General features: G+C 38.8%; 1 protein-coding gene and 1 non-coding gene across 2 annotated transcripts; both read right to left on the bottom strand.

The window, feature by feature from the left end:
- Positions 1-2,282: 2,282 nt before the first annotated feature.
- Positions 2,283-2,355, bottom strand: TRNAE-CUC. Its single transcript has one exon. It is a non-coding gene; the product is annotated as a tRNA-Glu (tRNA).
- Positions 2,356-2,793: 438 nt separating this feature from the next.
- Positions 2,794-5,595, bottom strand: LOC110868656 (phosphoenolpyruvate/phosphate translocator 2, chloroplastic). Its single transcript, XM_022117886.2, has 9 exons — positions 5,214-5,595; positions 4,521-4,643; positions 4,283-4,435; positions 4,129-4,214; positions 3,958-4,042; positions 3,762-3,881; positions 3,611-3,688; positions 3,146-3,275; positions 2,794-3,067 (listed from the first exon to the last, which is right to left on the bottom strand). Exons 1-9 carry the CDS (start codon positions 5,562-5,564, stop codon positions 2,985-2,987), a joined length of 1,209 nt encoding a protein of 402 aa, XP_021973578.1. The 5' UTR covers positions 5,565-5,595; the 3' UTR covers positions 2,794-2,984.
- Between the last annotated feature and the right edge of the window lie 7,417 nt (positions 5,596-13,012).

Here is a 13,012-nt window from a genome sequence, read left to right as displayed (position 1 = left end):
TTCATAAAAAGCTTAGGGTGTAAGGGGTGCTCACCTAAGAGGTGAGTCCCCTCTCTTACGCCCAACCAATCCTCGTGTGCCACGTCAACTCCCCTCTTAAACTCCCCTAACACCCTAAATTGATGGCGGCACTCCCCTCTTAGGTGAATTGGTTTTTTTTTTTTTTTTTAAAAAAAAGGAAAATCATTGATTGGACCGCCCCTCTCTCTCTCCTCCCTCTCTCTTCGGTGAGCCGCCACCGGTCTCTCTCCTCTCTCTACCTCACCGCATGGATGGCGGTGTTCTTGCCGAGCGGTAAAACGGATCACCGCATGGGGTTGCCGAAGGCACCCCGTGCACCCTTAAGCAGGTTTTGTTTAACATACAAAAATGACATGACATCATCTTGGGTCAGCACAACCGTCAGTCGCAAGTGCGACTTCCCCATGCATTGATTTCTTGCTAACTCGGTTGACACCAACTCAATTCATCTATTTCTATTATCCCTATGTCATTGATAATACGTTCTTAGAAAGGATCCTTGATTATTGTTATAAAACAAAATGTATATTAAAAATATGAGTAAACTGCCATTTTGGTCCCTGTGGTTTGGTCACTTTTGCCACTTTAGTCCAAAACTCAAACTTTTTGCATCTGGGTTCATGTGGTTTCAGTTTTATTGCCATTTTGGTCCAAAAATGAAATGAGGTCATATTTGTCTTGTAAAATCCTGCAATTTTGTCATTTTACTCAGGGGAAAATCAGGTCATATTTGTCTTATAAAATATGGTATTTATTTATAAAAAAGAAATGATCATTTTTCCCATGCGGAAAAGGACAAAATAGCAGGATTTTATAAGACAAATATGACCCGATTTCATTTTTGGACTAAAAAGGCAATAAAACTGAAACCACATGGACCCAGATGCAAAAAGTTTGAGTTTTGGACTAAAGTGGCAAAAGTGACCAAAACACAGGGACCAAAATCGCAGTTTACTCTAAAAATATTTTTATTTTGACATAAAACAAAATGTATGTTTTGTTACTAATAAAAAATATATTTATTTTCAGTTAAAAATGTACGTAACATTGTTTTTTATATTATTTTCGATTTTAAGGTTTTCTTATATTCACCCAATCACCCAAATTGGAAAAATGAAATTCATGTCTTGACCAATTGAAAATCACATTTGTTAATTTGTAAGACTGTGAACTCATTTATTCAACTTCAGAACGCCATCTTAATTATAAAATTATTATCAACTTTAAGGTCATACTTTAGAAAAAAAAATATATAAAATTTGTTTTATATGAGAGGGGATCTTGACACTTTTTTCTTTTTAGTTGGCAAAACACTAACTACGCCTAAGTCCTAACAACAAAAAAAATTACGTGGCTTTAAAAAAACCCATGTTTTCGTTCTTAATATCTTATATGTGTTTTCATTTTTAAAAATAGTGTTAACATTATAAATATTGCAATATTGATACAACTTTTAAAATTTATTCTAATGTAACATTTTCTTAGGTTTGTTTGAGTGAAAAAAAAAACTTATGTAAAATAATAGAATGGATTATTCTTATTGTTATTATTCGTACTTAGGGGTTTAAATGTTTTCATTCGTTCGTGAGCTCTCGGCCGAGTTGTTAAAACTGGAATTGTGCCAAACTTTACCGACTTGATGGTTTTCTTTGATGAAGCTGGATTTGGAAGTATTGTTACTTGATGACTTTATTTAGAACTATGATTGATCAATCTATTGTTGTTTAATATGACATGAAGCAAATAACTATGACTGATCAATCCATTATTGAATAATATGATTTCGGTTTGCATACTTACTTTGTTCAACAAAAATATATATTATGTTTTATTCTAGTCGCCAAGAATAACTTCAAATAATATTTCCAACTCATTTTAGTCACCAAGAATAACTTCAAATAATATTTCCAACTCATTTTTTTCGTTCCACTAAAAACACACGTTTGAATCTTTTTTTTTCTACTTGATTCGAAGTGGCCCTTTCTTGAACTAACTGCTTACGTAAGATCGTACCTGACCACAATGACATGATCAATATGAGACACAAAACCATGTGAATGACCACAATAAGACGGTCAATATGAGATACAAAACCATGTGACATACATGAAGAAGTGTTTATGTCAAAAGGCTTATTTGGGGGACAAATTTTAAGATCAAATACAAATAAATGGGTTGGTTCTTCAATATAAAAAGTTTCTAGCATTTATAATAACTAGACTACATTAAAGGTAAGCATTTTGCTATTATAAAAAAATTAATTCCGTTGCAGGGACTTGAACCCGGGTCTCTCGGGTGAGAGCCGAGTATCCTAACCAACTAGACTACAACGGATTTGTTGATACTTTATTTTCATTATTATATTTGTCGTTTAATGTTAGTAGCTTATTAGAGGTTAATTATTTAAACAAACAAATAGGAAATCGTATAATTCTATTTCACCGAGATTTATAAGTTTTTTTTGGTCATCTATCATATTTGTACTTGTTCATAACTTCAGGAAATTTATATAGGTGTCCCTCCCCGTGAATTTGAAGGTTCAAATCCCACGGTGGACAAAGATATAGATTTAGAAGTGCGAATAGCTGGAGTGAGTTAACTGGTCAAAAAAATAAACCAATACGTGTCTACCCTATACACCACCATGAATATTGGTTCTATACATTGACAATGGAGGCGGTTTGTTCGACAATTATGTTAAAAGAGCGCTCGAAAAGATCATGACATGAGTACTCTGCGGGTGCTTAGACATGCGATGTGTGACCGATGGTAGATTAGGGAGTCTATGTTTGGATGTTTATACAAAAGTAAAAAATGGTCAAACAATTACAAATGCAGTAGACTAATCATATAACTATATAAGTACCTCACTATAGAAATTGTTTAAAGCATACATATAGTTATCCATAATTCCATATCATGAATGCTATTATATGCACAATTAATCTAAAGTGAATCACAAGTCAAGCAGCCTTTGGCTTTGGATTTGGCTTTATCCGCTTCACCCTCGAATACAAGAAGACTCCAGCAAGGGCCAAACCAGTTCCTGAAATCAAAGAAGCCCAGTTCCATAAACGTCGCGTTATACAAGTTAAATAATGTATCTAATCGTAAGCATTTGTACCAAGTGAATTGACGGGAGAAACTGGTGTCTGGAAGAAGATAACAGATGACACGATGACCACCACTCGCTTCACACAGTTCCCCACAGCATGTGTCACCGGTGAAACCATTGATAGAATCATGTACGAAACCTGCTTGCCCAAGACACATTTTGCGAATGTGATGACCTTTTTTCAAAAGCGTTTTGATCTACGCGCAACCTGTATTACTATATACATATGCTGACGTGTTTGCCAGTTGTGTAAAACAACTGACGTGACATGCCATATTTGTACAACTTATGGCATGTCACATCAACTAGTATGACTAACAATTTATGACACGTTATCATTCTTACACAACTGGCATGCCACGTCAGCATAGGTGAAGTGCAATACAGGTTGCACGTCAATCATTCTTACACATTTGATTTAACGCGTAAAAGTGAAGTTTCCATGTATTTTAAAGCATTATCGTTAAAGTGTACCTGTTGATAACTATGGAAGCAGATACCAGTGAGGACAAATCGCACTAATAGTTCTCTTACATTTAAACCTTGACTCGCCTAAAGGAAAAAAATGTTACAAACATCTCAAGATACATAAAAATGGGTAATATATTTATATGATTATACTCACAGCAAACTGCAGGTGTTCAGGAGTAAGCTTGAATCCTTCTAACAAGAATGCAAAAGGGATCAAAAAGAAAAAGGAGATGATCGTCATAACCGAGAAGAGATTGATATTATCCAAAGCTTCCTGTCCATGTCAGCTTAGCTAGTTAACTCATACTTTATTTAACTATAGATATAATGGTTGGTTAATGAAAGTTTACCTCTTTCCTGACCATAAATATTTTGCTAAGCACATTACGCGACTGGTTGGTGACGTTCGAAGCCATTGCACTCGCGAAACCAATCCTGTAACACTCACATGTGATGCTCAACTCTTGACTCTATATATTCTACTATTCTAGTCAATTTGACTTAAAGGTTCGGTTTCAAACCAGTTAAATGAAGCCTCGGTGAAGGACGCTAATGCCACACCACCCACAATAGGTACAAGAGACGAAACAACCCACATTGACGGTCTCTATGCAACGAGTAAGAACGAATTACAATCATTTAAAATCCCAATATGAATTTATACGAATTACTGACCTCGGAAAGTAGTAGGACAGAGAAAAGAACAGTGAAAAAAGGCTCCATAGCTTTGATAGTGTGAGTGAAAGAAACCGCAACTTTTCCTAGACTTATATTCGTCAAGAGATTGCCCATTGTATGTGCTACTGCCAACGTTAAAACGGGTACAATCTGACATATAAAACCATTTCAACATGAGGTGTAGATGGACACATTAAACATTCATAACGCGGTGAGTTAATTAATATAAGTTTACCTGTGATTTATGAAACTTCGGTCTTGGATGAAGTTTAAGTGTCCACATAATTAAAACCATGAGAGTACCGCACCCAAACTGGAACGTTGTAAGCGTCGTTGGGTACGGGAAAACCTTGAGTACCTATAGGAAATCAAAAGCAGTATGTACAATTAGTTGATGATATCTTTCATTAAATTGTTTGATCACATTTTTCTGCATTTATTCTTTCCATTTATTCATCAAAAGCATGTGGTCACAATTGGAATATCTTAAAAGTTTTATATTTTCTTTTTTTAACACTAATTCCTAGATGTTCTAAAATGTTGGAAATGCAGTGTTTATTCACCTTTCATAAAAAAATTAATAACAAATTTCAATAATGTATAGAAGTTACACCAAGTCATATGTTATATTATCTACAAATAACTTACATATGTGTAGGTATACGATTAAAACTAAATAAACATATGAAAAAAAATACTAGTTTGGCGCGCTGTTTTATATACATAACATACACATTTGCATTTAAGCAGAACAAAATAAACATGATAACAAACGATATAGATTTGTTTTTTTTTTTTCCTTACAATATTTTAGTATTCTGTGACGAACCTAACCCAAAATGCAGATGTATAGGATAAAAACAAAAAATATTTGTAATGATAATACATATCAAAATTACATTTATGTAACAGTAAGAGGGGAGGCAACCTGCTTGTTGAAGATGTTGAAGTAGATATTCAACAGGTACCATACTCCAAACATGGCTGCAAGTTGCAAAGTCCGGCCAATTTCAGCCGCATTTGAAGACTCGCCAGAGGCTTCAGAAGCGGAAGCAGCAGCTCTGGCAACCACGATATCATAGTGAATTCGCTTCTTCAAAATTGAAGAACTATTAAAGATTGAGTAAGAGCGAAAAGAGGGAACCGAATAAGTTGTTTTGTAGTTGATGCTGCTTGGTGAAGCACATTGTATGATTCTGGGTTTGATGTTTTGGTTGATATGGTTTAAAGTTGTTGATGTTAGAGTGGAGCTAGAGAGTGTTAATGCACAACTCTCCATAGTTTGTTTGTGGAAGAAAAAACAAGGAGACTAGACTTTGATTGTGTGTATATATAATAATAATATTTATATACATTTATGATTGATGGGTACCTTTAACTCACCATACATGTTTTTCTTTAATAAAAACGTGACTAGCATTTATGTTTGTTTTTCCGGGTTGGGATTAGAGAGGCAAATTCCAACACCATTTAGAGGTATAACATCAAATCAGTCCGGTTTTATGTTGTCATGTTTATAATGTTTAATAAATGAGTCGTGTTTAAGTTGACGTACTTATTAACATGTTTATCAAATGTGTTAACCCGTTAAGGCTTTTTCATGATCTGTTTAATTTGTTTTTTTTACAACCCACCAACCCTATTCACTCGCTTACAGCTGGTTAACTCTACTTGCATCTGTCGCCCCTAGGAGCCAAAAAAGAAAAAAAATCAGGGAACCCATTTTTATACATTTTCTTTTCCTAACAACTCATTTTAAGGTGAATAAATTTTCTTTAGAACTCCTTTCTAAGGCTGGACGGGGTGCCTTTGGTGACCTCATGCGGGAGCAAGTTTGCCGATCGGGAATGTGCCGCCAACACGCTTTCAGTGAACGGTGTGTTAGAATTGGATACCAAAGAACGTATTGAATCAAAACTCGTTTATTGATAATTGGTACTCTTAGGGTTACAAATAAATCCTTCTATTTATAAGCCTAATAACTTGTTCAACAAGTAAACCTATTTGACTCAAACTAGGATTAAAAAACTATCTCAAAAAAAACCCCAAGTTTATATCCCGGTCACTTTTTACCCGAACTTTGTAAGTCGGTCACTTTTAACCCGAACTTACGCATAATATGCAAGATTAGTCTAACAATCACCCCCCTAATCTTGCAATACCGGGAAGATATCTCATCTTGATAATCTTCAGTCGTGGCACGACTTTTGTGAGGATGTCAGTCCGTTGCACATCCCCGCTAATACGTTCCACTTTTTCCTTCTCTTGCAATAAGTTCTCGACTTTCAAACTTGTCTCTTCATTTGATAAACCGAGCATCCATTTAAGTATTAAATTGCTGAAAAACTGATCTGTCGCAGACTCGTCGCTAAAAGCTGTCACTGGCTGATCAGATTCTGTCGCTGTCCGGTCAGATTCTGTCGCTAACTGGTCATTCTGGTTGCTATATGTCTGCTGTGTCGCTGACTGCCCAGATTGGTCGCTAATTCCTGTTGCTGACTGATCTGTTTTGTCGCTAACTTCTGTCACAATAGAGGCTGGTTGGTCGCTAATTTCAGCCTTGTCATCTTTAGTTGGTATGCAAACTGGAGATACAACCTCAAGATTAATCTTGTAAATGCGATTAGGTGAACGAGGTACCTTCATTAGCAAAGTTCCGTCTTGCTCAAACATCCAAAGTATACCGTTTTGGATTGCGATCTTGTACCCTTTCTCGTCCAACTGCCAATGCTTATTATATTACTTTCAAGTGCTGGAATATAGCAAACATCTCGCAACACCCTTTGTTCCCCAGATTTTCCTTCTAAGACGACCATCCCTTGTCCTTTAATCTCTACGCTTGATCCGTCTCCAAACTTCACTTTTCCCTTGATGTTGTGATCGAGATTAGTGAACCACTCCTTTTTACCGTCATGTGGTTACTCGCCCCGTTGTCAAGAAACCATGTATTGAGTTCACTTGGGCTCGAAGCATACATCCTTGGAATAATCCTTTTCTTGTCTAGAAAAACATCATTAGCCTCTTCAACGTGTGTTTGCAAGTAAAGAACCGGTTCAACCCTTTGAATAAGATTGTTTTCCTCGTCCTCGTCCTCGTCCTTTTTACGTGTAGGACAATCCGAAGAAAAATGCCCTAATTCATCACATCGAAAACACCTTATCTTAGAACGGTCCTTCTTTGGTTTTTGATTCGGTTCCTTGTCTTTGTCTTGACCCCCGATTTTTCCTCGACCGCGACCTCGACCTCTTTGACTAGACTCGGCCGTTCCTTTGCCTCGATCGTACCCTTCCCTTTTTCTAGCTTTCCATTCCTCATAAGTCAACAGTAACTGATCACTTCTAACCGGTTGCTCCTTATCTTCATGGTTGACGCGTTCTTCATAGGCTATAAGACGACCTACGACATCATCAAATCCAACTGTCTTAAGGTCAATGGATTGCTCGAGAGACGCAACCATGTGAATAAACCTTTTCGGCAAACCATGTAGGAACCTTTTAACCAGTTTCTCTTCTTTAATCATTGTTCCAAGAGAAGCAGATCTAGAAGCAATCCCTGAAATCTTTCCTGAGAACTCAGCGATCGTACTTGGTTCTTTCATCTTCAAACCCTCAAATTCCGACATTAAGGTTTGAAGTCTTGCTTCTTTCACACGTTCAGCACCTTGATTGCGAGATTTCACCGCTTCCCACATCTCTTTTGCTGAATCATTGTTACCAATTTGCAACACTAGCTCTTCGAGTAACCCTTGGAATAGCAAAGCGATTGCTATAGAATCTTTGTGAGTATCAATGGTCGTTCCTGAGTAAATCACATCCCATACCTTGTAAACCTTGAAGATTACCTTCATCTTCATAGCCCAAACGGTGTAGTTTGTATCCGTAAGCATTGGACATGGAAGACTAGGCATCGATTCCTTCGCTAGAGGTACCCGATTCACGTTATCACCCATCCTTCGGTTTCTTCTAGTGTACGTTAACGGAGTGCTAGAACTTGAATCAATTTTCTAACCTCAAATTGATTCCTCCCGAGAATAAAAATCCTGCTACTTCTTTTTTAATAGCAGATTTTAAGAAAAACAATAAATTCTTTAATTGTTTTGTTCTTTCTGTCGTAACTTAAAAGAAACCTTTTGTTACCTTTTTCTTTTAAATTTTAATTTATAACAAAATAAACAGTGTTCTTTTCCTTTTATTGTCTTCGAAAGAAAATAACCAAAACAAATAAAAGAAACCCTTGTTGACTTTTGTGGTTTCTTCTTATCAGTAGTACCTCAAAGAAGAACTAATAAAATAAGGCTTTGGTTATCCACACATCCCCCTCAATTTATCCACACATCCCCTAACCCTATACACCCCTCATTGCCCTATACGCCTGAAAATGGACCCACCTGATAAGCCCCTCATTGCCCTATACGTTTACTTTTTGGTTACTTTTTCACACTTCCTATTAATTGTAAATGATTGGGTGTCAGCCAATGATTGCCCAATCATTGGCTCTTTTGTGTGGAATAAAATTGAGGGGGATGTGTAGGTTTTCATTGAGATGAAATATTATTTCAAAAAAACTTTATATATATTTTTTTAAATTGTTGTTAAAATAAAAAAAATATAAACATTTATATTAATTATTATTTATTGTTATAAAAGGAAGGTATATAAATGTCATTTTTTATTTAATATATTTAGAAAAATGGCAACATTTTTATTATAATTATTATTATAAAACGTCAATATTTTTTTTAATTACTATTATAAAACTTCTACATTTTTTATCAAGTGTTAGTATAAAACGTCAACTTTTTTTTAAATTAGTATTATAAAACTTCTACATTTTTTATTATAAAACGTCAAATTCTCTATAATCCAAAACGCAAATGTAAGTGAACATTGTTTGATAAAACTTCCGACATTAAGGTTTGAAGTCTTGCTTCTTTCACACGTTCAGCACCTTGATTGCGAGATTTCACCGCTTCCCACATCTCTTTTGCTGAATCATTGTTACCAATCTACAACACTAGCTCTTCGGGTAACCCTTGGAATAGCAAAGCGATTGCTATAGAATCTTTGTGAGTATCAATGGTCGTTCCTGGGTCAATCACATCCCATACCTTGCAAACCTTGAAGATTACCTTCATCTTCATAGCCCAAACGGTGTAGTTTGTATCCGTAAGCATTGGACATGGAAGACTAGGCATCGGTTCCTTCACTAGAGGTACCGGATTCACGTTATCACCCATCCTTTGGTTTCTTCTACTGTACGTTAACGGAGTGCTAGGACTTGAATCAATTTTCTAACCTCAAATTGATTCCTCCCGAGAATAAAAATCCTGCTACTTCCTTTTTAATAGCAGATTTTAAGAAAAACAATAAATCCTTTAATTGTTTTGTTCTTTCTGTCGTAACTTAAAAGAAACCTTTTGTTACCTTTTTCTTTTAAATTTTAATTTATAACAAAATAAACAGTGTTCTTTTCCTTTTATTGTCTTCGAAAGAAAATAACCAAAACAAATAAAAGAAACCCTTGTTGACTTTTGTGGTTTCTTCTTATCAGTAGTACCTTGATGAAACAATGGTTAACCGGGCAGGGTTAACACACTGGTCTCGTCAAGAAGGGTTAATCCCTTCCTCTCGAGGATCGCTGGCTGGATCACCGGTGGTTGATCTCCTGCACAAGGAAACAAGCCGTGACTCGTAACAAGGAGGATGGGGTGGGGGGTGCTCCTTGTTACCACTCTCCGGCATGAGAATCAGTAGTTTGCTCGAGAAGCAAAGTAAGATAGTAGTAGTAGTGAGAGAGTTGTCAAGAGATACCTCAAACCTGGTTTGGGGTTGGTATTTATAGCCGAGGAGTGAAGGAGGATGATGATGGATGGACTGACGACGTGCTGCAACTTTGCACGTGTGTCAGGCTTGTCGGTTGTGGAGGTTACGCCACGTCAGTCCATTGCTTACGTAGCTCTGACAGGTAACTGCCATTGGTGCCACTTGCACTGTGGTGTCAGTCCCACTTATTGAGTGCATAGGACGCGGTGCAAGCCGCATCGCTGCATGCGGTAACGTCTGAAGTTACCGCGTCTCCTACTTGTGATCAAGGAATACGCGAGATGCGGTGCTAGCCGCATCGTCATCCGCGGAGACTATTTGCCTGCATCCCTTGTCGTGACGAAAATGCCCATATGGTGCGGTGCCAGCCGCACCGTTATGTTCATCTTCTTCTATTCCTAAGGTAAGGCTTTCTTGTATTGATAGAAGTGTTCACTGGATGCGGTGCGAGGCCGCATCGCTGTGAATACTTCCGTTTTCATACACCAGATGTGATGCTATGTCGCATCACTCTACCGTTCTCATGTTCCATGTAAGTCCTCCTTCGTTACTAGATAGATTGGATTCAACCCTTGTGCCGACGCGTTCTCGCATGGGCACAAGTAGGTTGTTAGCTAGTGGGGGTTTTGATAAGGGTAATGGTCACTCGCGGTCGATGCTGACGCGAGATCTGGGACCATACCCCTTCAAGTCCCCCCAGTCTAGTGTTGCTGCCACATACAAGTTGTATGTGGGAGGAGTACTGGACTATGGTGTTTGGAAGGTAGTTTGGAGTCTGGAGAAGATCCTAGACCATGTGTGGTCTTTTCTGTATGTAAATCAAGCTGGAGGTCTGGAAGGGTCATCTGACGCCTCTTCCGTATCGGTGAAGGAATTTCGTCTGATGCGAAATTCTCAGCCGATTTATGTCACCAGGTGGCTTGCCACCTGTTCTTGTGCCGAAGGTCTCTTGGAGACTTTGTTAGTAATGCTGCACAAACTTCGAACCAACCTCTGAGATGGTGGTTTGAAGGTATGCACAGGCTTTCAACCTCTGAGAGGTGGTCTTGTCTTCAAACCAATTGTTGAATTGGTGCATGAAGAAGAAAAGAAACTTTGGATCAATCTCTGAGATTGGGATCAAAAGTAGTTGATGCTTGTAAGTGCTTTGCTCAAGCTCTATGTTCAGCATCTAGTCATGAGATGACAATCCCTTTTTTGTTGGGTTTTCGTGTTCGTCGTCATAGCTCTCTAGTAACCGCACGTCCTTTGCGGTTACCTCGTTGCGTCATTGTTGGCCATGTTTGGTCGAACAATGTAGATTTGTACTATGGGTAAATAAACATGGTCATAGGCAAGGGTATGCCCACCATTGTTTATTCTATGCGGCCCATAGGCGGGCAAACAAAGTCATAAGCAGACTTGTTACCGCTGTTCGGACGCTTGCTGTTCGACAAGGGCTTGTTTAGAGCGCTTATCTGCGTTCTTTCTGGAGCCACTTACCTTCACGCTCCAATACCGAGTTTGCCTTGAAGTAGCTTCGCTCGGTGATGTGGAGTTAGCTTGGCTCTTCCGTAGCAACCATTCTGCGGAAGCTATGGTTATGTCCGTAGCTACTCGTGAGTATCTGCGGTTTTGCATTCCCATATTTGCTCGAAGCGTGTGTGTTGCTCGGATGGAGCTCTTGAAGGTTCAGGAGACAGGGTTGCTGATGTGCGCGCGCGTACATTCCCTTCCTTCCTTGCGTTAAAGAAGGTGTTCATGTACCCTCTGCGGTTGTGAACCGGACAGGAGGGATTTGAAGCTTGAAGAGAATGAAGGCGATGCGGTTTACCTGTGTCTGAGATGCGGTTCAGTCCATAGAACAATGCTGGTTCTGAGCATCTGACACACCTGAACGGGCTCGTGTGTGTCATGTCCGCATACTCCACGTGTGCTCGTGGGTAGTGCGGATAGGTATTATACCCCCTTATAGTGTAGAGATATATATTTTTACCTATTTTTAGGGGTATGTTAAAAAACGACATGCGGTATGGGTTATGGTGCGGTACACCAGAGAAACCGCATGCCGCTTATAATTGGATAACGTAGTCGCTTTTTGTTGCATACGTGGCTGATCTCACGTGTGAGTTGGTGGAAGTTGGTGAGATCTTCCTGGCATGTGCTGAAATGAAAGGACGTTTGCACTGCCCGAGGCATTAAATGCACTGTAGCAAAGAGTGTAAACGTCTCTTTTGTCAGGCGCGTGGGCGGCCACGCGCGCGTGATAACCGTCAGCGAAAACGGCGCTTGACACGTGGTGTCACGCAATTCGCTCTTTTTGAACGTGATGATTCGTTTTCCCCCTCTGCATTAATTGCGATGGGTATATAAGGGGAAACCGTTCGTGGTTTCCCCTCACTTGTTCGAAATTTCAAAAATTTGCCGGTGAGAGAAAACTTGTTCTTTGTCTTCTCCGACGATATTTTTTGAAGTTCGGTGAGGTTTTTAGTTTTTTCACTCACGTTCTTTCATTTCCTCGATATTTTCTGATGGCTGAACCATCAAATCCACACAACGTGGAGGGTGAAAACCCAGAGCCATCCTCGCCGGTGGCGGCGGAGGAGGAGGAGGGAGGAAACGCCGGTGGTGGTTGCCCGGTGTTAAGGTGGACCAAGAAGTCTTTTGATCGTCTAATGCTTGACGTTCAAATGCCCCCTGAATATGGGGCAGTCTACCCATCGGAAGGTGACACCGGTGCCGATGCTCCGGCCGGTTATGTGACGATGTGGGCAGATTTTTTTGGTGACTGTAATCTCCAGTTACCTTTGACTGTTTTTGTTGTCGAGGTTTTGGAGTGGTACAAGGTCCACATTTCTCAACTGAGTCCGTTTGGTATGATCCGGATTCGAAATTTTGAATTCACCTTTCGTGCTCTTGGTATAGA

The sequence above is a fragment of the Helianthus annuus genome, chromosome 7, assembly GCF_002127325.2.
Source record: "Helianthus annuus cultivar XRQ/B chromosome 7, HanXRQr2.0-SUNRISE, whole genome shotgun sequence".
NCBI classification, from domain to species: Eukaryota; Viridiplantae; Streptophyta; class Magnoliopsida; order Asterales; family Asteraceae; genus Helianthus; species Helianthus annuus.
Note: the sequence above shows the minus strand (reverse complement) of the source record. Positions and strands in the feature narration are given on the sequence as shown.